Source organism: Pangasianodon hypophthalmus, chromosome 23, assembly GCF_027358585.1.
Source record: "Pangasianodon hypophthalmus isolate fPanHyp1 chromosome 23, fPanHyp1.pri, whole genome shotgun sequence".
Lineage (NCBI taxonomy): Eukaryota > Metazoa > Chordata > Actinopteri > Siluriformes > Pangasiidae > Pangasianodon > Pangasianodon hypophthalmus.
The window spans coordinates 18,794,571-18,822,221 of record NC_069732.1 but is presented as its reverse complement, the minus strand read 5'-3'; the positions used below and the strand labels follow the sequence as shown (position 1 = coordinate 18,822,221).

The 27,651-nt window shown below is 39.0% G+C and overlaps 2 protein-coding genes across 4 annotated transcripts in view; one reads left to right on the top strand and one right to left on the bottom strand.

Moving 5' to 3' along the window:
• Positions 1 to 27: 27 nt before the first annotated feature.
• On the bottom strand, positions 28 to 25,929 carry hsf1 (heat shock transcription factor 1). Of its 3 annotated transcripts, none has more exons than XM_053228347.1 (13): positions 25,707 to 25,929; positions 25,332 to 25,459; positions 21,805 to 21,929; positions 17,566 to 17,641; positions 16,378 to 16,439; positions 16,095 to 16,182; positions 14,754 to 14,887; positions 13,606 to 13,839; positions 8,634 to 8,711; positions 7,803 to 7,908; positions 6,202 to 6,252; positions 4,994 to 5,054; positions 28 to 2,492 (listed from the first exon to the last, which is right to left on the bottom strand). In XM_053228347.1, exons 1-13 carry the CDS (start codon positions 25,735 to 25,737, stop codon positions 2,293 to 2,295), a joined length of 1,374 nt encoding a protein of 457 aa, XP_053084322.1. In that variant the 5' UTR covers positions 25,738 to 25,929; the 3' UTR covers positions 28 to 2,292. The 3 variants fall into 3 exon arrangements, with proteins under 3 accessions (XP_053084322.1, XP_053084321.1, XP_053084324.1); XM_053228346.1 differs by having other exon boundaries at positions 25,323 to 25,459; positions 25,707 to 25,911; XM_053228349.1 differs by lacking the exon at positions 8,634 to 8,711 and having other exon boundaries at positions 25,323 to 25,459; positions 25,707 to 25,911.
• bop1 (BOP1 ribosomal biogenesis factor) overlaps positions 25,736 to 27,651 on the top strand; it is a 65,452-nt gene continuing 63,536 nt past the window's right edge. The window contains exon 1 of the mRNA XM_026929879.3: positions 25,736 to 25,835. Within this exon, the coding sequence (XP_026785680.2) occupies positions 25,736 to 25,835 (100 nt within the window). The remainder of the gene's footprint in view (positions 25,836 to 27,651) is intronic.

Sequence of the window (27,651 nt, the reverse complement as noted above, 5' to 3'; positions counted from 1 at the left end):
TGTTCTCACATTTCAATTCAAACCAAGTTACTTTCAAAACATTTTATTTGAAACATACACAAAGTATTGTTCACATGCGTAAGAAAATAATTTAGCCGTGTCTCTATTATAGATATCTAATAACTAAATTGAGCTGGATGATTGTAATATTAGAAATGAGAAACAATATAATATATTATATATAATATTCCTGCGGTCTTCACACCACATTGCTCTCTGCTTTAAAAAAAACAATGCTGGACCAATCAGAGCCACCAGGGGGCAATATGTGTACAAAAAAATAACATTTCCAATCATGACTCGCTTCAATCTTGCAGAATTGTCTTGTCATACCAGAGTTGTCTCCTTTTCTCCAGAATAAAAAGGTGTGTGGCATACTGCTATTAGAAGAAGCAGCCCAGCCAGTAATTAACAACACATCAGTAATCAATTACATTCAGGCTAATTTGTACAATAAGCTTAAACATGTACACTCAACCTAAGCCACAGTTACTGATGTCCTGTGTGTTATGATGACAACACATCTTTTTAGTGACACCTTTTTTAGACACACAGTGAAATTATGAACTTCACACTGAATCTGGATCTATCCGGTAACGAGGTGGGAACCAGACATCAATTAACTGTCTGCCTATTAAAGCAAATTCTTCACCGAGCTCTGCATGTAGTCATGGACCTGTATTTATAAAGAATCAAACAGTGACACTGCTGCTTTAATCTGCTTGTTAGACTGAACTTATGTGTATCTGTGGCTGAAAAAAATGAACCAGAAAGCCTATGTGCTACAACACTGCACATCTTTACAAACTGAAAATGAACAAAGCAGACATTTGAGCCTGAGCTGGTGACATGGTGACCCATGAACAAAGCCTCTATATAAGCAGTAGACTTTCCACTGGTAAGAAATTGAGCTCGCTTTATTCTCACAATCGTCTCCACCCTCATTTACACCTGTCTCCTTCCTGTCTACGCTGAAAACTCAATACTCAATACACATCGAGGGGGAAAAAAATTATGATCATCTAGCAGATGAATATACTGCATCAAAATTTGATGCCAATGTGAAACAGGGCCTGGATCACAACACATTTTTAATGTCATCCAGATGTAGCATCAGCTTTCACACACTCAGTTCAATTAAAAGCTTATCTGGAAAAAAAAGCACTCTTGCAACAATACCTTACATTCTACATGTGCTGTGTACTGGAACTGTGTTTTAGCTGTTCACTGCAGCTTGGGTGGTTCCTGCCAAGTCATCTTGTCAATGAAGCTCTATTCCTGTATATTCTTTTAAAATATCAGTATCAGTGAGATGATACAACAGCATTCGCAACAAATGCTGCAAATTAAAATCTCTTGGCAACTTTTAAAAACCATATACTAAGATACAGACATAAGTGCAAGTTCAAGAGTCATATGAGAATTAAATACACTGTTTTGGGACAAGCCTGACCTCAAAAGCTACAGTAATGTCAGGTCCACTCGCAGGTCTTAAACAATGAGATCTGAGGAGCTTCCCTGTGATTTAAAAACAGCTGTGTGGAGCAGTCTTTACTCAATACCCGCTGTGAAGGGACAAACAATCTCTGAGAATATCGCTTGCACAACACAATCCATTTAATAAAAAAAAAAACAAAAAAAAAACACACACTCTGCATGCTCAGTGAAGACAGATCAATACTCGATCTAAGATTATCTGTAGAATATATGTTCTGTTATACATGTTAGTTAAAGCCCCACTCAGGAATCACCACCACTGGCAAACAAGGTGCACGAAAACCTGTGTGAAAGATCTGACAAAGCAAAGCATTCATGTATTTATAAGATGATTTTTCTTTAGCTATAACTACATTATAGCTCGACATGTTACGACTATATTCCTAGCACACCATTATTTCATATTCTACTGATATGAATTGATTGATATAAATTAATGAGTCAGTCCATACAATTGCATATCCTCAGTTAATATGCTCAGCACTAGTCATGACCACAGAGCTGTTCTGGGAATTCCAGATTAGGGCTTCAACTACTCGCCTGCTGCGGAGGTATGTAATGAAACAAGAGCCTGATGCACTGATTTTATGACCAATATGGATATGGTGAAACTGTGCTGAAAGATATTCTGCTATTGCTGTCAGGGGGCTATGATTTTAAAAGAGCAAACAGGCCAGGAAAGAAAAATGGTGATTTTTAACATAGATAATTGTAACAAAAAACACAGAAAAACAAAAAAATCTCCCCAACCACACACACACACACAAATGCCTTTTTTATAAGCTGTTTTTTCTACTATAGCTTGGGGTCTTCAGGTCCTGTGGTTTCGTAGTCAGTGGTCAGGAGTGAGATGGTAGGATCATCAGCAGGGTCTGGGCTAAAATAAGAGTCTCCCTCCAGCTCGAGCAGAATGGGCAGATCCTCGCCCGTGTTCTCGGTGGTCATGGGGTCGGGCACCACCACTGGCTGAGCTGTGTACTGAACCAGCTGCTTTCCTGAAACACCATCAGAAACATGCTGATTATCTGAACCCTAACTATGAAAAAGAAGTTTAGAAATCAACTTGAAAAAAGACCAATCAAACTAATATCGCGAAAACACCGCTGAAAGACACGATTTCATGAAATGGGATCTGAAGGTTTCCAGCCTACATGTGGACTGAGCAATGCCACTGACTTCAGAACAGTTACTTTATTGAAAGCCTATTGTATTATAATTAAACTTGCACTCACATTGGCTAACAAAATGTCACACAACAGAGTCAAGCTTAGGATCAATGAGTCAGTTTGCTTTTGTTGTCATTTAACCTTTTGAGAACAATGCAGTCAAATCTTTAAAAAAAAAAAAAAAAAAAAAAAATCACGCGTTGATTTACACGTTTCAAATACACAGCAATTTATCAGGGTTATGGATATGACACCAAACAGACAAATCTTTGTGGGAGACACATTTTCTCATTTTCTACAATCTCTATGAATTTTAAAGACCATCATAGAAAGCATTATATGTACAAACCCCAATTCCAATGAAGTTGGGATGTTGTGTAAAACGTAAATAAAAACAGAATACAATGACCTGCAAATCCTTGTTGACCCATATTCAACTGAAAACACCACAAAGACATGATATGCAATGTTCAACTTTATTGTTCAGTGTTCAGTGTTCAACTTTATTGTCTCTTGCAAATATTCACTCATTTTGAATTTGATGCCTGCAACACGTTCCAAAAGAGCTGGGACAGGGGTATTTTCACCACTGTGATACATCACCTTTCCTTTTAACAACACTCAATAAGCGTTTGGGAATTGAGGACACTAGTTTTTGAAGCTTTGTAAGTGGAATTCTTTCCCATTCTTGCTTGATGTATGACTTCAGTTGCTCAACAGTCCGGGGTCTGCGTTGTCGTATTTTGCGCTTCATAATGCGCCACACATTTTCAATGGGAGACAGGTCAGACAGGAAGGCCAGTCTAGTACCCGCACTCTTTTACTACGAATCCACGCTGTTGTAACACGTGCAGAATGTGGCTTGGCATTGTCTTGCTGAAATAAGCAGGGACGTCCCTGAAAAAGACGTCACTTGGATGGCAGTGTATTTTGCTCCAAAACCTGTATGTACCTTTCAGCATCAATGGTGCCTTCACAGATGTGCAAGTTACCCATGCCATGGGCACTAACACACCCCCATACCATCACAGATGCTGGCTGTTGAACTTTGCGCTGATAGCAATCTGGATGGTCCTTTTCCTCTTTGGCCCGGAGGACGCGACCTCCATGATTTCCAAAAACAATTTGAAATGTGGACTCGTCAGACCACAGCACACTTTTCCACTTTGCCTCAGTCCATCTCAGATGAGCTTGGGCCCAGAGAAGCTGGCAGCGTTTCTGGGTGTTGTTGATGTATGGCTTTTAACTTGCACTTGTAGATGTTGCGACGAACTGTGTTTAAATGACAGTGGTTTTCCAAAGTGTTCCTGAGCCCACCTGGTAATATCCTTTACAGAATGAGGTCTATTTTTAATGCAGTGCCGCCTGAGGGATCATAGGTCACGGCCATTCAGTGTTGGTTTTTGGCCTTGCCGCTTACATGCAGAGGTTTCTCCGGATTCTCTGAATCTTCTGATGATATTATGGACTGTAGATGAGGGAATACCTAAATTCCTTGCAATTGTACGTTGAGGAACGTTGTTCCTAAACTGTTGGACTATTTGCTCACGCAGTTGTTCACAAAGTGGTGAACCGCGCCCCATCCTTGCTTGTGAATGACTGAGCCTTTCGGGGATCCTCCTTTTATACCCAATCATGACGCTCACCTGTTTCCAATTAACTTGTTCACCTGTGGAATGTTCCAAACAGGGGTTTTTGGAGCGTTCCCCAACTTTCCCAGTCTTTTGTTGCCCCTGTCCCAGCTCTTTTGGAACGTGTTGCAGGCATCAAATTCAAAATGAGTGAATATTTGCAAGAGACAATAAAGTTTATCAGTTTGAACATTGCATATCTTGTCTTTGTGGTGTTTTCAACTGAATATGGGTCAACAAGGATTTGCAGGTCATTGTATTCTGTTTTTATTTACGTTTAACACAACGTCCCAACTTCATTGGAATTGGGGTTTGTACAACATCATGAATGAGACTCGAATGAACACAAAAGGTATAGAATTAAAAATGTCTCGTTTTGGGAAGACATAAATGTGACATTTTTTGCGTTATAGATGTGACGTGTCTGAACCAGTCCTCCAAATAACTGATGTATGAAAGATGCAATTTTCTCTATAATTCAACCAGAGAACAGCTAAAAGGCAAGCTAAATAAATAAATTAATTAATTAAAATTGAGTTCAATAAATAAATAAATAAACAAACAATCAAAAGACCAGGGTTATGACTGCAACTCTTTTAACCATGTAACCACAACACAAAAGAAATTCAGCAGGACATTTCTGGCAGCACAGCAGCATACTGAAAATAAATACAGTACTATAGCATTACAGGAGAATACCTGGTTTAATGCTGTCACTACACTCTGTGTCTCTGGAAGGCTCTGACAGCAACTCCTGAATCTGTAATGACATCAGTTCATGTTTAATCTCAGCAACAACCGGGAGTTGATACCTTACTGTAAAATGGCAGAATGTTAAAAAGCCAGGAGTCAAACTTCCAAAGTATGCAAATATGCAACACAACTTCAAATCAATGCTAAAACAATTTCTTAATAAGAGAAGTTTACTCATATAAACTCTATAAACAATATATTGACGAGGCTGGATATGACACTTTATAAACAGTATGTGATTTTGGGGGGATTTGGATGGCGTGAGTTGTGCCATGCACCCTCATATTAACCCGGTAGCTGCAAGTGTCCATAAGCATACAAGCACTACTCAGTTATTCAAGACCTTGTGAGCCTAATGTTTTTTGATGATGTGATTATTTGCTACTCATCATCTCAGTATTACAGAAAAGTTCAACAACAAAAAAGGAGAATGAAATGCAGGATGAGTCTCAGAAAGCTGTAGCTGTGCATCTAGCAGCATGGTTTTACGGGTTCTTTTAGTGAAAATACTGCCGTGCCACACACAACCCACACACCCAGTGTGAATAGTGCTGTAGAGCGATGTGTTTGTGTGTTGTTCTTCGCCACCAGAAATGTTCAGTTTTCATTTTTAAGAGTTTACAGTGCTTCTGATGGTGTACTTTTATTTTGAAAGAAATCTGGAGTTTTCTGTTTCTAACTTGTGTCTGAGCTCAGTCAGTTTAAACAGCAGGGTTGCCAGATCCACAGTGTGCAGCCATGTGTTGATTTTTTGGGTACAGGACAGTTTTTTCAGTTTTTTTGCAGTGATTAATTATATTTCTTTATTAAAACATTCACATTCAAATAAAAATAATTCACTTAAACTCAAATCCTACAGGAACCAACCCCAGAATGATCAAACACTTCCATCAAGCAAAGACTAACATTAAGGAGTCAATCACAAGGTAAACTAACACACACACACGCGCACACACACACACACACACACACACACACACACACACACATGCACACACAAGCTCGCTCGCACACACACAAGCTTGCACACACGCGCACACACACAAGTTTGCACACACACACAAGCTCGCACAGGCACACACACACACACAAGCTCGTGCGCACACACACACACACACACACAAGCTTGCACGCACACATATTGTCAGACTTACAGTTGTCAAACTGTCCAAGTCGAAGTCAGCGCCAGTGTTTGAACTGAAGATCTACAAAATATTCGTAAGAAAAATTAGAAGCAGAATATTACCACTTTTACACATCTTTTGTAAATCTTTACCAGATGGGAAATAAAAAAAGCTGGAAGCACAGCTCAGGGCTGGTATGCATATAGCACTTCTTTTTTAATTACATTTCTAAGCCTGAAAAACATCTTAGTTCAAATCTGGGAATAAAAATGTGATATAAAAATCCTCTGAGTAACTGAGTAGGAGTTAATCATGGCCAGTAATGGATAAAGGCGACGTTAGAAAGCTGTCGCATTTTGTAGCTTCTTCCATCGTTTCATCTCCTGTTCATTTAGATGTAAGTGGCTAATCATTTTGGCCACGTGTGATAGGACCTCTCCTGACACAAAATGTGTGTTTATTCATATTTACAATCCACATATTACACTGTGGCATCTTAGCTGGAGATTAAATCAGGGGTTCCCAAACTATGGGTCACTTGATTTACAAATGGGGTCATGAGAGAAACTCACAACCTCCTCTTTTATTTCATTCATTTATTTTCGAAATATCAAAGACGGGTTTTGTGTGCTAATATTTTAAATTGTTACTGGGAGTCACATTCAGACAAGCCACATTTAAAGTAAGAGTGTGAGAGCTATTTTAGTCTTTTTCACCCTCCTGCCATGGTGAAGTAATGAAGGAACTCAGGAATAGAAACAGACAAATTTCTCTTCCCATCTACATCCACTAAACAAACCAGGAACGTGTCTCAAATCACATACTTATGTACGTTTCTAGACCATTATTGAGTACTAACACTAATTGAGCACGTCAGTGTGTTTAACCTTGCTGTGTATCAAACTGCTAAACATTTTACAGTTCGATTTGGAAGCCTGATGGACAGGGATGATTTGGCTCTGACGTGATGTCTAATGAAAGTTGCTTTTAAATCCTCTGGATGTACATAAGATGCCGCTCACACTGCGTCAAGTATAAACCAGGCTGCTTGGCGTCAGGCCGTATCACTCCACCCTGGCGTGGATTATTTTCCTATTACAACACAACTCTTCTCATTAATCTGGTCAGTGAGAAGAATATTATTCTGGTTTTTAGTCAATTACGTTACATATATGTATGTTTCTAATATAATAAAATGTTCAAATGTTACAGTAGTTCTATATTTTAAATCTGGAATAAAAAAAAGTGTATGATGGTCAAGGCTTAGGGTCACAAAAAATTCATAATGTCCATTTGGGGTCATCTACCGAAAAAATTTAAATGAACAGAGTAGCCAGGTGACCAAATGCGAGCAGTCCAAAACTGTGTCTCAATCAGCCATAACTGCATTGTTTCTTGGGAAATTTTTTGGCACTTAAGACCAAAATTTTACCCTGAGCAGCTTTATACACACCGGCCCCTAATTCTCAGAGCTGCTTTGGTCAACATAAATAATCCCACCACTGTGAATCTCATTGTAATGCTATCTGTCAGAATGGAGCAGACGTTGGATTTCTAATCTAAAAAGTCACACACACTTTACACTTTCAATGTACATGTTATATATCAGAAGGGAGCAAAAGGACACTCACATCAAAGAGTGGTGAGGAATCAAAGTTGATGGACTGCACATTTAAGATTGCCTGCAGGTTTTCCAAGCCGCTGTCGATGATGTCCACGTGCTCGCTGAGCTCACTCCTGGGGCATAAAATCAACACTTCAGTTCAGGTGCTATAAAACTCAGGCACATCTTTACGTGATCACTGTTTCTTTTTGTAGCTCACGCTGTGGTTTAAAACAAACAGTTGCACATGAAAGAAATCATAAGCATACATCATTTTAATGATAACCACAAAGCTACAGAGCTGTGCTACACGCTGGTGAGGAACACGGGGGAAAGGCCGGTGTCCCCAGCAACACATTAGGACTTTATTTTTGCACTAATACACTGAGGAAGGGGCAGGTGGGATGCACATGCATCACAACCTATATGCCATGCCACACTCCAATATCACCAAAATAATATGTCCAGGATAAAAATTAGCTTTGAATATCATGCCATCACAGGAACTTTATGAAGCCACCACTCTCGCGCCGGAGCTCAGGAATCCTCGGTCAGTAGTAGTACTGAGCGTTCAAATAGCTGCTTATGTTGTTGTGCAGAGCTAATGAAAAATGCGTAGATCAGCTGTATAAGAACCCGTGCTACATGCATTGTGCAGCTGTATATTAGCAATTTGCCACCATTCCTACACAATCATCTATCACCCGTGTGAACACTGGGAATGTATGAGGTGTTGAGGCTCCTTGAGGCCAGAAGCAGAGAGCAGTGGCTATGTGTGTTTAGTGTAAATGGGCCTTGACAGCTTATTAAGCACAGCGCTGTGTGTTCTGGGGTTGGCACGGTCAACTGAAATGCTAACCGTGGATGTGATCTGAGGTGAGAAGACGAAGAGGAGAGGCTGGGAAAAGGGTGGGACACCTCAGACGTCTGGGAGGAACTGAAAAGATAGAAGCACAACATGGGACTGGAGACAGCAGGAGGGGAGGCACTACACAATTACTCCTCTCACCCACGGTGAAAAGGCCTGAGAGAAGCGTTCAGTGCAAACACAAGACAATGAGCTGGACGTCAAAAGAATGCCTCTACAATCATGATGGTACAGAATATACAGAAGTATAACATACAGAAGTAGTTGCTATGGAAACAAATGGTCTCAGTGGTAAATAAAATATCACCTGAATTTAAAAAAAAAAAAAGGCAGAAGAAAGGAAATTCAGGGCTGATCGTCTAACACTGCATTCACACTAGTGAGTCGCTTGTAGTTAATTGCTTGTTGGTGTGGCGTGAACACTACCGCTGTCTCTTGTGAGCGCTTCCGGTGTTTTTTTTTTTTGTTTGTTTTTTTTTCAGATGAGAAAGGGTAGCAGCTGAAATGTAGCCTACAGCACCTGATTTACTACAGTCTACAATTTACTCATCTTTAAAATGTACTTAAAATGAATTCTAATAGTTTAATAAAGTGAAAAAGTGTGAAAATTGGTTTCTCAATGTTTACACTCACCAGAGGCACCACCGCATATCTACATATCTACAGATCTTCTTCTATCTAGTTACACACAAATTAAATAACACAAATAATCAGTGTGAAAATCAGTTGCATGATTTACGTTATGTGCCAGGTTTTGTATTGGCTATTAGCAAATTAGCAGTGCAAGCTAACTGCACTAGCCACAAAGACTCTACTAAGACACCAACGACCTCTGCTACTTCCTTCCAAGCTTCTTCATAACATCGATAGACATTTAATGACAGATCGTATATGAAAGGATAAAAGGAAACCACATTTATAAGATTTTCTTCCCTTTCTTTTGAGTCAGGCAGTACATATGATCTAACTGCAGGTAGGAACTGAAGTTGTGAGAAGGGAAATGGAAAAATGTGGTCCCATGAGCACCATATGATCTGTCCAAGGAATCACTTTACTACATCATACCTACTTTGCATGTAGTTGATTAAATCCCTAATCCCATGTGGCTTGTCGTGTGCAGCTGTCACTGAAATTGCGCCTCTGTGTCGCGCGTGTACACAGAAAATGAAAATCGCCTGTCGCTCGCTAGTGTGAATGCAGGGTAAGAGGCTTAATACAGCTGAGAGTGATGATGAGAAAGCAAATAGCTCAAGGTGCTGTTGCATGTGAATAATTTATATATAGCTTAATGTATTTAAAGAAATGTACAGCTGTGCAGGTGGGTGATGTACATACAGTCAGGGCAAAAAGAAAGTACACCCTTGTTCAGTTCTATGTTTTTATTCATCAAGGCCTAAATAACAGTTGTGAAATCCTCACCAACCTCTATAAACCAATAACCTCAGATGACAACAAAATACACAATAGATTTCAATATGTAGTCATTTTTTCCCCCCAAAACCTAAACCAACATTCAGAAACCAGGTGAGGAAAAAATAAGTACACCCTATAATTCAGTAACATGTAGAACCACCTTTAGCAACAGTGACTTGAAGGAAACGTTTTGTTTGGAGGAGTTTATCAGTCTCTCACATCATTTTGGAGAAATTTTGGCGCACTCTTCTTTACAGCATTGCTTCAGTTCATTCGTTTATGCACAGCTCTCTTAAAATCCCGCCACAGCATCTCAATAGGGTTGAAGTCTGGCCTTTGACTTGGCCATTCCAACACCTTGATTTTTTTTAGCCATTCAGATGTTGATTTGTTGCTGTGCTTGGGATCATTGTCTTATTACATGACTCAATTTCAGCCCAGCTTAAGCTGCTGGACAGATGACCTCACATTTATCTCAAGAATATTCTGGTATAAAGTGGAGTTCATTGTTATCTCAATGACTAAAGGTTTCACAGGTCCTCTAACTGCAAAACAAGCCCAAATCATCACCCCTTCATCACCACGCTTGACAGCTGGTATGAGGTGTTTGTGGTGATACGCTGTGTTTGGTTTTCCCCAAACATTGCATTGTGCATGATGACCAAACATCTCCACCTTGGTCTCATCAGTCCAAAATATATTGTTCCAGAAGGTTTGTGGTTTGTTCAGATGCAGTTTAGCAAACCTAAGTTGTGCTGCCATATTCTTTTTGGAGAGAAGTGGCTTTTTCCTAGCCACCTTTCCATGAAAGCCATACTTGTGCAGTCTTTTTCTGATTGTGCTCACATGAACATAAACGTTTAATTTGCTTGCAGAGGCCTGTAGATCACATGATGTAGCTCTTGTGTTTTTTTTTTTATTTCTCTGGGCAGTAAACAGTCTTGGACTGAATTTGCTGGGATGCTCACTCCTGGAAAAACTGGCAACTGTCTTTAAGTCTCTCCATTTGTAAACAATCCTTCTCACTGTACAATGGTGAATTTCAAATAGTCTGGAGATGGCCTTATAACCCTTTTCGGATTGATGAGCAGCAACTATTGCTTCTCTGAGGTCATGACTGTCCTTTCTTCTTGGCATGATGTAGAAACACTCCCAAGTGCTCCAGAACACCAAACTGCCAAAATTTCTGCTTTTATAGAGGTAGTCACACTTCTTGATGATTGACTAATCTTAATCTTACTAAGCATTTCATTAGTAACACCTGCTACTCTCTTAATAATTGTGAAAGTAGGAAGCATGTACTTATTTATTCCCACCTCATTTCTAAATGTTGGTTTACTTTTTTTTTTGGGGAAAAAATGACTATTATATTGAAATCTGTTGTATTTCTTTTCCCTCATCACCTGAGGTTATTTTTTTTTGTTTATAGAGGTTGGAGAAGACCACACAATTATTATTTAGGCCCCAATACATAAGAACATAGAATTGAAGGTGGGTGTCCTTTCTTTTTCCTATGACTGTTTACAATATGTGTTGTGACAGAAGAGGTAATAGCAGAGCATGATATTAGCCACGTCTCAAAGCACATATATTTGGTGCACACAGTGTGTTTACTATGGGAAATTCAATTCACGACATGCTACAGAGGGAGGCATTCCCACCTCACAGCTCCAGGGTCTCTGGTTGAATCTGGAAACTCGTGTTAACCTTAGCTCAATGCGGCATGTAGGTTTCTTATATCTATGGTTAAACATGCTGTGAAATAACTCACCACCTCATAAGGATGTTGTGAATTTAAGTTTAAACATGGAATTTGATGGCGTGTGCCAGCTGTAGTGAGTTTACTGCATCACTCACATTCACCACAGCAGATAAAAGCTTAAAATTTTGTGCCACAGCAGGTTATATGTATGTGTGCGCTTGTTGGGGTGGTAGTATGAATATTTGAATATTATTTGATTAACGCTTTGACAAATTCACACAGTAATTCTGCTCATCACTACTAGATACAAGTACATAGTCTATAATCTAAGAATTTAGCATATAGTGTGCAGTTTTACTATTGAAACTCGTGTTATTAAAATGCTGGTAAATAAATAAATAAATGCCAATGTAGTTCCATAGCTCTCATTTCAATTTATACTGAGTGAAAGATTTTTTTTTTAAAGAAAGAATACACCCAAAAATGTTAAGAATGCTCATAATAAATGTAAGCCTGTCCCACCATGCTAGATCATGGTAATCAGTCCCCAGCTTTCATTATTAGAAATCTTAAAAATGACTCACAATTTTGGATGTTAGGGCACACCTAAACAGGAGGTGGTGGTGTGGTTATGACTTAAAAACATACACAAAACATGACTGATGCACAGTTCAGCATAATTTGCTTGTTGACAGGAGTTTTTGGAAAGAAAACTGTCCATTCTAGAGAAATATATGGACACGTAGAAAAAAAGAAAAAAAAACAACAAACAAACATGTATTTTCTTTACATGTTTGTAATAGGAACCAGCGGCTGTGATGTCTTCACCAGAAAGATGAACATTTTGTGCATTATGTAAACTGTAAGTGACATGTGGCCAAGTTATCATATGTGCAATGTTATGACCCTGAAATGGTGGTAAAACTGCAGATTTTTACAAATTGTTTTTAATCTTCCTAAAGCTTTCATGTTCCTCTCAGTCCTGAACACGTCCCCCAGGTAGGATGTAATCTGCATGTGTCAGTTGGAACTGATGCTCTGGGCCAATTTGTTAAAAGTGACTTCTTTTAACTAATATATGCAAAGTAGATTAAGTGTAAGACTAAATGTAGGCTGTAGTAGCACCACAAAAGCAAAACACACAGACAGAAAAAAACATGGACCAGAGCATCCTAGTGTGAGCAAAGGAAACACGTAGTTATAACATTGTGAGGGAGCTTTTAGACAAATTAAAGCCGTCTGACTCGCCAGATTTTGTTTTCTCCTCAACAAGTGAATTATGCAGAAATTTTTTGAAAAAAAAAAAAAAAAAATCAGGAGAATTCCATTCCATCAGACAGAATTGCAATAATATGCACTTGCATGCATCTACTATTTAAAAGGCATGAAAGCAGCAGTATGATTAATTCATTTATACAGTTTAACTGTTCGTGCTTAAGCAAAGCCATACTTAAGTCACTCAGTTTCACTTGGCTGTGGTATTCATTCTTTTTTTGGCAGGGATTTGCTGTACCTGTAATGGTGTTACAAGTGTGTGTGTGTGTAAGATTCTTTAAATGAGCAGAGTCTGGAAAGAGTTTCTCCCAATGGAGGAGTGATGTTTAGAAACATGACCTTATCAGTTTGCATAAACACTCAGTAAAGCAGATGAAAGTACTCTGTAGAATTCTTAAGAATAGTTGACCGTATAGTATACCGTTATGTCGAGCATTCTGCAGCTGCTTTGCCAAAAACACCTGGCAGGGCCTGACTGAGAGAGAGCTTGATAGACTGGGTCAATCACTTACAATAACTTACTGCAGAGGGTTTTTTGGGGGAGTATGGTCATGGAGTATTATTAATACTCACTTGTCCAAACACGCCACGCTTAAGCATTGCTGTTGTGATGGGGGCTGAGGTGGGGCAGGTGATGGTTCACTCTCCTGCAGAATGGAGTTAATAAAGGTGGTAGGGGAAAGGGGCGTGTCTGCAGGTAAAGTGGACCCTGCCCCAACCTCCACCTCCACAGGACACACTTCTTCTACCTCAGAACCATGAGTGGGGCTTAATGGCTCTTCCTTTACATGCACCAATGGGCTTGTCCTGTTAAGAGTAGAAGAGGTGTGGTGTTGTATGATCAGCAATTTAACAATGACAAAGTCTCACATACACAATGCCAAGACGTTTTGTCCAGGTTTATTGTTCTGTTATTTTCACATAGCAAAGCGGTCTCTCCTTTCAAAACAGAAAAGAAACAGTAAGTATCTATCTCTACACATAACAGAGCAATGCAGTGGGGAACTGATTATGAAAATTAAGTCTGGTATGAAAAAAAATGTTGTGAAACTGGACAAACTGCCAAATACTCCAGTCTGTACCCACATACTCTGAGCTTGTTCGAGTGGAGAGCATCACAGATTTTCTTCTGCACACTGAGAAATGACTTCAACACTGCAGACTATTTTGTTCATATGAAAATATGTTACTGTGAAAAATAAAAACAGGTACTTTCCTATACTGTTCTAACTGCTGCTGATTTAATTGGTATATTAATTTTCTTATAGCATATAGCATTTGTATACAAATATAAAGACTTTAAGTTGTCATTGCATGTGTACTTAACACATTCTTCCTTATCTACATTATCAGGAAGGAATTCTGTATCTGCTGTCCTCAGGCCACGGCACAAACTTATTAAACAAGTTACACTATAACTTGACGGGTTTAACGCATCATGTTGTGCACTGACTGGCCCCAGATGTGGAATACTTTCCTTTCACACATGGAACTCGACACGAACTCTACAGCACCATGTTCAGAAGAACCAGAGACTGGTTATCTGAACTATACATGGCTGCAAAAAGAGCTTTCACTCTCGGTGTAAACAGACTTGAGTCCGTCCAAAAAGCCTACTGGATCAGATCCATGTGCAAGCTAGAGCTGTCATCATAACAAACACATACACTGCACTTAGAGCTGCATTTAGGTTTAATAAGTATTCTTAAGTAAGGACTTGCCTATCCTCAATCCACTCTTCTGCACTAGCGGGGCCGGACTGAGCCAGATCTGTGATGTCAGAGATGATCGGGCCAGTCTTGACAGGTGCATTAGTGGAGAAGATGCCAGTTCCTGTGAAAGTCGCTCCAGGGGACTGAAGGGGAAGATAAAAAATATATATATATATATATATATATATATATATATGCACAGACAACACCTTTAAACACAAAACATTATTTATGCTAGTGGACTCCAAACCTTTTTGTTAATCCCCCTTTGCTATTCAAAATAGAAATAGCATAGATAAATGTATCCCTCTTGGATAAAATTAATTGTAGTGGTTGCATAGTAGTAAAAACAGACATTTATTATCTCTCTACAAATAAATCTGGAAAGACAGATTTACAGTCAATGCCATTTGATGATTTTATTGGAGAGAGAAAATTAGCCAAAGAAAAGTGCTGGCCTGGTACATGAACAATCCCTTGGTACAGTAAAAACATGAATACAAACAGTAGTCGAGCTGTGGCAAAGCTAGATTTTGGAAATGTTTAAGCCTAAGCATTCTGATTTGTAATAACGCATATTTATTAAAAATAATATTTAAAGAAATACACTATATGGCTAAAAGTTTGTGGACACCAGACTATCACACTCATATGTGCTTGCTGAGCGTCCCATTCCACATTTATTCCCCCTGTGTTTGCTGTTATAATAAGCTCCACTCTTCTGGGAAGCTTTCCACTAGATGTTGGAGCGTGGCTGTGGGGATTTGTGTTCATTCAGCTACAAGAGCATTAGTGAGATCAGGCGCTGATGTTGGTGAGGAGGTCTGGGGTTCAGTCGGTGTTCCAGTTCACCCCAAAGGTGTTCAGTGAGCCTCTTAGTTCCAGTGAAGGGAAATTGTAATGCTACAGCACACAAACACATTCTATACAATTGTGTCCTTCAATCCTGTGCAGCAATACTTTGGGGAAGAACCACATATGGGTGTGATGGTCCGTATACTTTTGGCCATGGAGTATAACTACTTGATTTATATTCCTACAGCACCGGTGCAGGGTTCAACTTGAAACAGTGCAAGAGCCACAGTGTTTGTGGACAACTCACATGTGCAACCATTATTTCTACATTTTGCTCGGTATTTCGTTTCCTTCTTTTACAGTTTGTGATCTAGGTTTTCTCCCACTACAGTGCACTTTATTTCTCATGCCCTCTATGCTCCCATTCCATCTCCCTGTGCCTCCCCTGCAGTACTTTGGGATCCACCCATTAATGCAATGGACAGCATTGGTAATGTAGTATTTCATTAATATTAATACAATGTAAACAGCATTGTATAAGTCTGTAGTACTCACAGAGAGATTGGGTGAAGGCTCCAGAGAGTACTGCCTACTGTATTTAGGCATGGAGTGTGCTGTACTGCTGTCATTCAACATCAGAGGCCTAGAGAGACAGAGAAAGCAGAAGAATGAAAATCAAGCAAGAAGACCAAATGATTTTTTTTTTATTTAAAGAAACAACTTACGCTAAAAATAAAGTAAGGACACAGAAAATTGGACAACAGTGCTATAATGTTTGTCTAGAAATAAAGGTTATAAATGTTGATGGAATGATCTGTAAAACATCTGAAGGACTTGCATCTTTCTTTTCACCCCGAGAACCCTGTTGGTCCGTGCCAATGTGACAAGGAACTGGATGAGCTATGGATAGAGAAAACAATGTTAGTAGGGAAATTTTATATATGTGTGTAATATATTTTATTTATATATATATATATATATAAGATTTCACAATTATTATATATAGCATTATCATACAAACATCATCTGAACCTACTCTGCATGGTGATATGCTGACATTACCGGATCACAAATTTATTTATAAAATACTATAATCACAATATTGTGGCATATGCAAATATAAAGTGAGGCTTTACACCAGCTGTAGCTGCAATCGTCAATTTTACTCCGCTAGCAAGATTTCACTCTTTTGTGATTACCTTTATTTTTCTTTCTTAACAAGCTTATATGATTGTGACTACAAGTTTTAGTGACTCTTGTAGAGCATCCATCATTTCATAATTGCTGGAAATATTTTCGTTTAATTCATGGCCAAAGATTAGTAAGTATGAAGAGCAGCAGTGGCAAAAAAACAAACAAACAACAACAAAAAAAACCCACACAGACAATCCCCCCAACACGTGATGTCCCCAAAACTTAACAGAATAAAATTAAAAACCACTGTTGAGTGGAGGTAATCTGGGATAGATCTTTTTTTAAGGGAATTAAGAGCGGGAGACGAAAAAACCCCCCCCCCACACACACAGATGAGACCTTGAGTAATTCCGTCATTTCCAGGTGCTACTCTGATTTTATTTCTGTTTGGATTGGTCAGTGTGTTTCTCCCTCCTCCCCTCCTAGCATCCAGGCAGCAATTAATGCAGGAGAAAGACTATGCCACACACTGTCATGTTTTGTACATATTAGCAGTTTGGATAGAGAGAAGATTATTGGATCATTTACAATTACTAAAGATCGCATGATATTGTGCAGAACTGGTTCCCCCATGTATCTCTAATCCCCACTGAATAGTGCTATTGGCATAGTATTGTTAAAACTAATTTAGATTAAATACTACTAAAGTCAAAAAAGTCAATTCAAAATGAAAGCTTACAGAAAATAATGAATGCTGTCAAGCAGTGTAAAAGTACAAGGAAGTCACACCATGTTTTAAAATGCATTATTTACAGTGGAAACCGAGGAACTGTAAGTTGAGGAAATGAGATTAGACTCCTGTAGTAGGGTGAGAAGAGACTGAAGGTGTTACCTTATTTACAACTTTCTGTTGCTGGGCATGTTTCTGCCTCAGCATGGCCACTTCTCTCCACAAAGCTTCATTCTCACTGAAAAAAGAAGGCAGCGGGGGTGTTAGCCATCTACATGCCACCTTAATGTAACAGGGAAAGTTCAACAGCTCAAGATAAAACATGAAGACCGTGACTAAGCACTGCTACAGAATAAAGCTTTCCTTTACAACAGCAAAAGCAGACACTGAATCCTGTTCAGCAGCTGAAAGTAAAATTTTAGAACTGGATCCATGAAAATAACTCAATTTTCATAAAAAGTTCATATTTATTTCATTATTAATAAAGTTAAAAATAAAACAAAAATTAGAACAAAGTCAGATCCCAAATAGACAAATTCTGAAAGTATGCAATTAATACAGATACCAGATTAATTACTGACTAAATTACATTAAAAATTACTGACTAAGTAACTAACTAAATCTTATAAACTAACAGTAACCAAATCACTGATTAAAAACTTGACCTTGTCCATTATAAGCTGTCATTAGCTAACCAATATGAAAATGACCCTTTATTGTACATCCTAGAAAAGGTAGCGCAGCAGATAAGCTCATACTTGCATAGGAATTACAAGAAATCTTTCAGACAGGGTTTGTACTAAACCTCATTACTAAAACAGTCCTGGTTAAAGTAGTAAATAACCTATACTACTGGCATCTGGTCAGGGTTGTGTCTACTTACTCGTATTGCTCAACCTTAGTGCAGCTTTTGATACTATAGATTTATCTGTCTGGAAGAATATTGTGGAGTTAGTGGAACAACTTTATCCTAGTTCAGGTCTTATCCATCAAAACAGAAATACTTCTAGTAACACAGGTGTAAGCTTTCTGATTACGTAGTAACTCTGGATGACCTTTAAGTTGTCTCATGTCATGGTCTAGTCTTGTCTTCACATTTAAATGTGGAATATGTATGTGTTTTGAAAACTGCTTTCTGTATATATTTTAACTGGATCTCATTTCTCCTCTGCAAAATGCAAATATGTTAGATAGCAATGTAGATGTGGGCAGGCAGCCAAATGTTAACAAGGCAGAAATAAGATGAAAGAATTAAATAAACTGAGTTCAGCTAAATTTGACTGCACTAGTCCTTTTTATTAATGCTTATGGACAGCTTGCTGAGGGCAGGTGAGAAAATGGCCTTTCTGAAATGAGAGAATGAAGAAGAATTCTTCACCTGCCTTTATGAAACAGACTGAAAGACTCAGCTACAGTCTAAACCTCCAACACAGGCCTGTAAAAGAGCACAGCAAGGGAAGAGCTTTCCCTTCAAATCCTCTCCTGAGCCCTATAGCTCGCCCACCCAACCCCAACCCCACTCGTGATCTGGACCTTTATTGGGCAGGTGTAGATTCCTCTATGCAGCTGGGATTAAAACGTCACCAAACATCTTACCAGATTTCCCTCACCCTGCGAACTCCTCCTCAGTCCATACAGAACTGACAAAATCAGAATGTCCTCTAAAAATTAACCATGACAATATAAAACACAGACAAAAAATAAATATAAATATGCACCAAATCATATTAGTACTAACAGTTTTATCATTTTTTAAGAGTGTTGGCATTTTCATTTACAAACTGGAGCAATCTATGTGACCACTCTATGAAATGGAGAAAAAAGCCACCTGCGTTATCTACAAACCCCAACAACACATTTTACTAAATCACTGTCTCATCATGCCGTGCCAGCATGCGTTCTGCCACTGTGTGTGTGTGTGTGTGTGTGTGTGTGTGTGTGATGTCACACTAATGTGTGTTTTGACATGCAGACTAACTTGCATTTGGGAAGTCATATTCCACTTGTGAGAGAGCTCGCCCGTATTAGGACGGTGACTAAGCCAGGCAAAAATGTTATGCATCACTACACTGCAGAGGTGCCAACATCGCTAACGATAAAAAAAACTACAAAAAGCAAATATCGATGGACGGATCAGCACCATGCTAACAGCATATGTGATAAAACATGTAAAGGTTGAACTGATATTGAACAGCAATCTTCAGAAACGTTTAGATTTATATGCAGCTGAGTGTACAAGTTTACTTTATACAATTGTTTCAAAATGAACCTAAGTGCACGTCCAGTCTGGAGTCCAGTCCAAGTCAGATTTTGCAAATAATAATAATTACTGTTGTGATCTGAGCATCAGTAAACAGATTTTAAAAAAGAAATTCTTATTTTAAAAAATGCAATAAATGATCATCAACACACTGAAAGAAAATTAAATAAAAAATAATTAAACAGTGATCAACAACACATCCTACTCCACTTTTTTTTTCTCGTTTTGGCGTTCCATTTTTTTTTTTGCATACAGTTAATTGATGTTAATTTGCCCCTCGCAGACCCAGACGGATGTTTTGGGTAGCAAATAGAGCAGTAACTGGTTACATGATACCGTCGAGCTGCACACATTAACAGTATGGGTGGGTAAGTCACGGTGACACCGGGGTTTCAGAAAAGTGTCAGTTTTCAGCTGTCCGCTCTTTTTTTCCCCGTCATTCTGTGTAAACTCTTAACGACTGCTGTGTGTGGGATTTTCACACACATCAGTCGTTAAGAGTTTACACAGAACGATGGAGAAAAAAAAAAATCCAGTAAGTGGCAGTTCTGCGGGCAGAAAAGGTTTGTTGAGAGGTCAGAGGACAATGGCCTTACTGGATCAAGCTGACAGGAGGTCTACAGTAACTCTAATAACTACTCTGTACAACTGTGGTGAGCTGAAAAGCATTTCAGAATGCACAAAATATGAAAAAGAATCACTTTCTCACTGCCACTGAACTGCACTACAGTTAGTTTGGAACTGTACTAAGGGCATCTTGCTCAGATGGTCTCAGACCGGTTGTTCTGGTCCACACCCGAGTGTGAGTACCTGCACAAACGAATCGCACCACACAAGCTCTCACCTGCACAAACGAATCGCACCACAGAGGGAAATTATTGTGTACAGTTTAATACCTTTTTTCTCAGAGTGAATATGACAACTATACTATATGTTTCTGTCTTGAATAACGATTTCTGTGGACTCAACAGTTATTCAGTTATTGAAAATTTGAATTAATAATCAATTAATACTAACACACCACTGGTATTAAGTCAAAATTCTATCTTGACAACCCTAAACTGTAGTTACATAAAACAGAACAGTGATTGACCTCACTGTTAAATACAGAGACACAGCAATGCATGAGAAACCCAGGAGGCCCAAGCCCACAGCACTACCTCCCGTGTGCATTTCAGTCCATGATGGCAGTCAGTGAACTCCGAGCTTCTAATCAGGACCCTAAAATAACTGGGCTTTAGGTGATGCTAAAGCAGATGTCTCACTGCTTCGTTCATGAACACAGACAGAGAGAGAGTCCTCAGTCTTGCAGGCTTGACATAAAAAGCAAATGAAAATATCAAAGTAGATCTAGTTTACACTATATGGCCAAAAGTATGTGCACCCCTGACCATCACACCTACATGTGGTTCTTCCCAAAACTGCTACCACAAAGTTGGAAGCACACAATTGTATAGAACGTCTCTATGTGCTGCAGCTTTACAGTTTCCCTTCACTGGAACTAAGAGACTCAAACCTGTTCCAGCATGACAATGCCCCTGTGCACAAAGCGAGCTCCATGAAGACATGGTGTGTGAAGGTTGGAGTGGAAGAACTCGAGTGTCCTGCACAGAGCCCTGACCTCAACCCCACTGAACACCTTTGGGATGAACTGGAACACCGACTGAACCCCAGACCTCCTCGACATCCCAACATCAGCGCCTGACCTCACTAATGCTCTTTTAGCTGAATGAACACAAATCCCCACAGCCACGCTTCAACATCTAGTGGAAAGCTTCCCAGAAGAGTGGAGCTCATTATAACAGCAAACACAGGGGAATAAATCTGGAATGGGATGCTCAGCAAGCACATGTGGGTGTGACGATCAGGGGGGCACATACTTTAGCCATATACGTAATGAGTCTGAATGCCTCTCAGACAGTTGGCAGAGCCTGAGCTGGTTTAGCACTCACAAAATTCTGAGGAAAACTAAATATTCTATAATGGAAAAGATTAAGCAAGTCATCACTCAGCTCGACTTCTTCCTACACTTATGTGCCTGTGAAGCTGGCCGGGTTTAAGATGAAATAAGATATAAAGCATATTGAAACCACAGCATATAAAATCATATTGGCTTGAAAAGCACCTCGTGTTTTACTTACTGTTTCAGGGTGCTGATTTTGGTGTCCATTGACTCCTGCTTTCCCTTCATGTGCTGCACGTCTGAGATCATTTTGCTCACGTCCTCTGGGCTCAGCTTCAGGTCCTCGTGCTTAATATTGGACACCTGAGGATGAACACCATGAAACTGTCAGAGAGATGTGTGTGTGTTGTACACAGGAGCGTGATATGGTTTTGTCCCAGTCCTGAACCCATGGACAGATGTTAAAAAAAAACAACAACAAAAGAACAGTGGAAAACCTTTGCTCAGGGTTTGAGCTTAATTTTAAATTTTTTAGTCTAAACTGGTCAGTTGGACAGAAGCTGCATATGGAACGGCAGTAAAAATCCTAGAAGTGGACGTCTGGGTCTGAGGCATCAGGCAACACCAGATTAGCAGCTTGTACACCTCAGCCAGGCTTCCAAAAATTAAAACGCAAGTCATATCATGAGGTCAACAGTGGAGTGTAATGTAAGTGTAATGTAAAGTGTTCCTTGCCATTTCCCATCAAATGTGTTTTAGTCTTAATGAAGTGATGTAGTGTGTGGCACAGCATGCTTCATAAACCAAATAATCAGTAATAAAAAGCCCTAGCTGGACCTTCCAGCAGGACAATGACCCAAAATATATGTCTGAATTAAGCTTAATTTCTAATTTAATTTCTTATTTAAAATTAATTTCTTATTTATTGAACTGCTGTATCACGTTCTCCATCATTACCTGTCATTACCTGTCATTACCTGAATTATTCAGTATAACAGGTAATGACAGCCGTGCTGATATTCAGTACAGCAGCATGATGGAGAATGTGATACAGCAGTTCTATAAATAAGAAATTAATATTGACTAACTGACATTTCACATACAATATGGCTAAATAATAGTTCCCAAAGAAGCCAGAGCGGGATAAAGTGCTGTGTTGCCATGGTAACAAACAGACCGACTGACAGCCCATAGTAAGTGTAGTAACAGTTTCAGTGTAAGGAACTATTGCTAGAACAGGAATATTATGTAATGAACACAGACGAGTGGAGTAAAACACACACCCATTGCGTTATGCTAAATATCAGCACTCTGCTCATCCAATCAGATTAGTGGACCGTAACGAACTGGTATAAAACGGTTTAATCACTCCTACATGATCTTACACTGCCACGATATCCAGTGACGTTTACACGGATTATGTTATATTACCAGATCTGCCAAGCTTTATGCATTTTGCACAGGAGTGCTGCAATTTAAACATCAGAGCACGCTATCACGGGATGTCACTCAAAGAAGCACCAAAAGAGGAGTGTTTTTCTCCTCGCTATCTCACAAGCCCTCGAGTAGGGGTGAGCGATCTGGCAAAAATATCATCCATCATCAAATGGAAAGCTGATTGAGTGGTGAGTGAGGATTTAAATATGTTTCAATGCTGAGTACATTAGCAGCGTTGGTTTACATTTCATTTAACATGTTTTAATAAGCTATTCATGCTTCTTTGCTGTGGTTTTTATTGCGTACAGCTGAGGAATGGCAATGATAGAAAAATATTTGTGACTCATTTGTGAAGTCATAACAAGGATTAACTTATTAAGTGCCTTTCCAGCACTTTCTCATAAGGAGTGCCTTTAAAAAAAAAAAAAAAAAATGTTGCTTGCTTCAGCGCTGTTCATGTGTTATGGCACACTTTGGCACCCTCTTTGACTCTGCTTTCCTTCGAGGCAGTTAAACAAGTTTGTCGTCTTCCCTCCAGACATGCCAATCTTGTCATGTGTGTGCAGTAAAATCCAAATCAGTACCATGTGACTGATGCCGGAAACATACGCTAAGGAACGGTCTAGTCTCGGGTACTCTCCCCTACTCTGCAGGGTGAAACGCTGATTGGATGCACACTGGATTTTTAGGTGAACTTTTCATCATCATTTAAAATGTGCAAAATATATTTTAAAAAAATCTACACAATCTTTACTATTGGCCTTATTCGCTGTTATTTCTGTATTTAGTAGAGAAGAGTGGGAAATCACAGACGACATGCCTAGGATATTTCTGGGTCAGAGTTTTGTCACAGTCACGGAGAGATTTCTGGCAGCAAGTTTTGGGAAGCAAAAGACTAATTCAACTGGAAAGGCAATAACAAAATGACCCCTGGGCAGAAAAATACGACAGATCTTACTATGGGGTGAATCTTTGGGCTGACAGCAATTCAATTCCCAATTCATTAGTTTTCAATTTGTTCCAAAATTAGGAACAATTAAATTCAATACACTAAACAGTAATTTAATACATTAAATGTATTACTTCCTCTAAAATTTCTCCAGAACGATTCTGCATTAATGTCTTTTCTGACACAGTATGACCTTCAGCTCTCTTTCCCAAATCCTTTGACATTAAGCTTTGCTAACTTTGTGATTTGTTCCAAAATACATACATACATACAAACATACATACAGACATACATACAGAGAGACATACATACATACAGACATACATACATACATACAGACATACAGACATACATACAGAGAGACATACATACATACAGACATACATACAGAGAGACATACATACATACAAACATACATACAGACATACAAACATACATACAGACATACAAACATACATACAGACATACAAACATACATACAGACATACATACAGACATACAAACATACATACAGACATACATACAGACATACAAACATACATACATACATACAAACATACATACAGAGAGACATACAGACATACATACAGACATACAAACATACATACATACAGACATACATACATACAAACATACATGAACAAAAATCTCAAGAATTTCTTGTGACTCATGTTGCAGTTTCTGGGCAGGAAATTCAAGCAGCTGCCGATTCTCTTAAGTGCACATATCAGGTTTCGGCTGAAAAATGACATAATTTGTCTTCAGTAATAATTCTGCATTAGTGAACCTCAGGTCCTTTTTAAACACCAGATTTAGCGTATTCAGAGGGTGAGGGATGTGGGGAAGAATATCTGGTCCTTTCTCAGTCACAGGAAAGTAAATGTGTCATGATTAAATGATAACTCTCTGCAGAACTCTCTCCCGTCAGTGTGTTTCTTTTTTATAGTGTTATACCTGAGAATGCATTTTCTCTGAATGTTAATGACTAGGAACAGTGCATCTGTCACTGCATGAGAATATTATGAAGTGCTTATGTCAGCCGAATGAGACACCCAAACTGATAAATAATGACCATAAATGTGTGATGTAGCTACAAAACCAGATAAGCTACAAGCAGGTAGAGTTTCCTACGTCTATACTGTCGTGTGATTCCCTGTAATAGCAAAACCAATTCCTGTACCTGACAAGTGCTGGTGAATAAAGAGTCTCTGACTCTGAACTCAATACACAGAAGTTAATAAGAAGGGGTCAAATCACACTTCCACTGTCTCTCACACTCCCACAAAGGCATGATAAATCTGAATATTACTCACATGAAAACACAAGTTCTGTAAAAGGCTGTGAGATAAGGATAAGAAAACAGAGCTTACTGTGGTCACCTTCCTCTTAATGTTCTCCAGCAAGTGCTCCTGTCCACGGAGAAAGTAGGGATGCTGGAATTCTGTATCATCTTTCTCAGGCTTCACCAAGCCACCCTGCTCAATATGGACCACTTTACGGAAACCATCTGCCGAAAGACAAGAGCAAACAAACAGCAACATTATTCACCAAATATATAACGGACTGTCAGACACACATGCATTATTCTCTTGAGACTTGAGGCTACGCTAATTCTTGTGCAAAATTCATAACACTGAATTGTGGGAAATACCTACTGTATTAGAATCGTTACAGCAAGACAAGATTATACAGAGTTCATACAAAAATCTGTTCAATAAAAGCACACGTTTGTTACTGAGGTTCATAACACTTACACATATTGAGCTGTCGAACAAAGCTGGCCATGTTGTTGTGCTTGAAGTATTTAGGAAGCACTTCTTTGGAGAACCTGCCCTGGTCAAACACATGGAAGCTGTTGCCGTTCTACAAAGCCAAAGAGAAATGTTTTAGTTATTATAGGAGCACATAAGTGCAAGATGCCAAAGGCCCTACAGCCAACAGCTGGGTGATATGATGGTATGGCATTAATATCACTATATACAGTGAGTTTGGAAAGTATTCAGACTCCCTCACTTCTGCACAATTTATTGCATTTTAGATTTAATTTAACATGAATAGATGTTACTTTTTGGCCATTAATGTGCACACAATAATCCCTAATGTCAAAGCAAAAACATGTTTTTATAATTTCTTGCAAATTTATTAAAAATGTATTTGCTGTATTTGCTGCTGCTGTTGTTCTGCGGGCTGATCTGAGCGGGGCGGTATTTTAAAGATACACTCAGAAACTAACACTTCTTTCCTGCTCATTCAGACTCTTTGTGCTTCGCCAGGTTTTAGAGCAGTAGTTTGTGTGTGGTGAACTTTCCATCACATCTTTATTAAAATGGTGAAGTTTAACAGAGTGGCTGCACTATAATGCAGATCATCATGCAACTAGCACAGTGAACATGGAGGCAAGCTTCTCATAACACTCATTACTCACACACTGGGTACAGTTTAAATGTAAACTGAGTAAGTCACTGTTAGTTATTATGAGTTTTATATGAGCTGAAATTAGAACTGGGCGATACGACGATATAATATACGACAATATTGTGATAAATTGTGTCACCATACACTTCTCAGAGACATTGTGGGTATTGTGATATCTTTTAATACATTTTAACTCTGGAATGTTTTATTCTTTAATACATGACAAACTCTGGAAGCAGATTTGATAAGGTTTTCTACTGTCTGAATCTTTAAGACTGTAAAATGTTGAAGGAAAATTTCAGTGATTGTTTATTTTGTAGACACTAAATAAAAGTATAACCAAACTAACAAAATTTTATAGGTTTATTTTTACATGCAGTTTGTTAGGAAACCTGTAAGTCAGGATGCATATCATAGAAATGTGTTTAAAAATCGTCATATGATATTTTTGTGATATTGCTCAGTTCTAGTTGAAATGTACAGCTGGCTTTTCTCTCCTCTGCACATCATCCTGCATCTTCACCTTCAAATCCCAGCTTAGTCTTTAGTTACTCATTTTAAAGCATGTTACTGTGTAAATAATATCCAGTAAGTACAGTGAAACAAATAGGTCTAATTGTAGATGGTTATGAGGGTGTGGAAGTCACGCTATATAGCCTAAAGTATGTGCACCCCCGACCATCACACCTACATGTGCTTCTTCCCAAAACTGTTGGAAGCACACAATTGTTAGAACGTCTCTGTGTGCTGTAGCATTACAGTTTCCCTTCACTAGAACTAAGAGGCTGAAACCTGTTCCAGCATGACAATGCCCCTGTGCACAAAGCGAGCTCCATGAAGACATGGTGTGTGAAGGTTGGAGTGGAAGAACTCGAGTGTCCTGCACAGAGCCCTGACCTCAACCCCAGTGAACACCTTTGGGATGAACTGGAACACCGACTGAACCCCAGACCTCCTCGACATCCCAACATCAGCACCTGACCTCACTAATGCTCTTGTAGCTGAATGAACACAAATCCCCACAGCCACGCTCCAACATCTAGTGGAAAGCTTCCCAGAAGAGTGGAGCTCATTATAACAGCAAACACACGGGAATAAATGTGGAATGAGATGTTCAACAAGCACATATGGCTGTGATGGACCGGGGTGCACATACTTTTGGCCACATAGTGTAAGTCCACATGCTCATCTAAACAAACTTCTTCAAATACAAACATATACAGAGTCAAAATGTAACTTTTGAGTTTGTACACAGAGAGAGAGAGAGAGAATTAATCAACATTG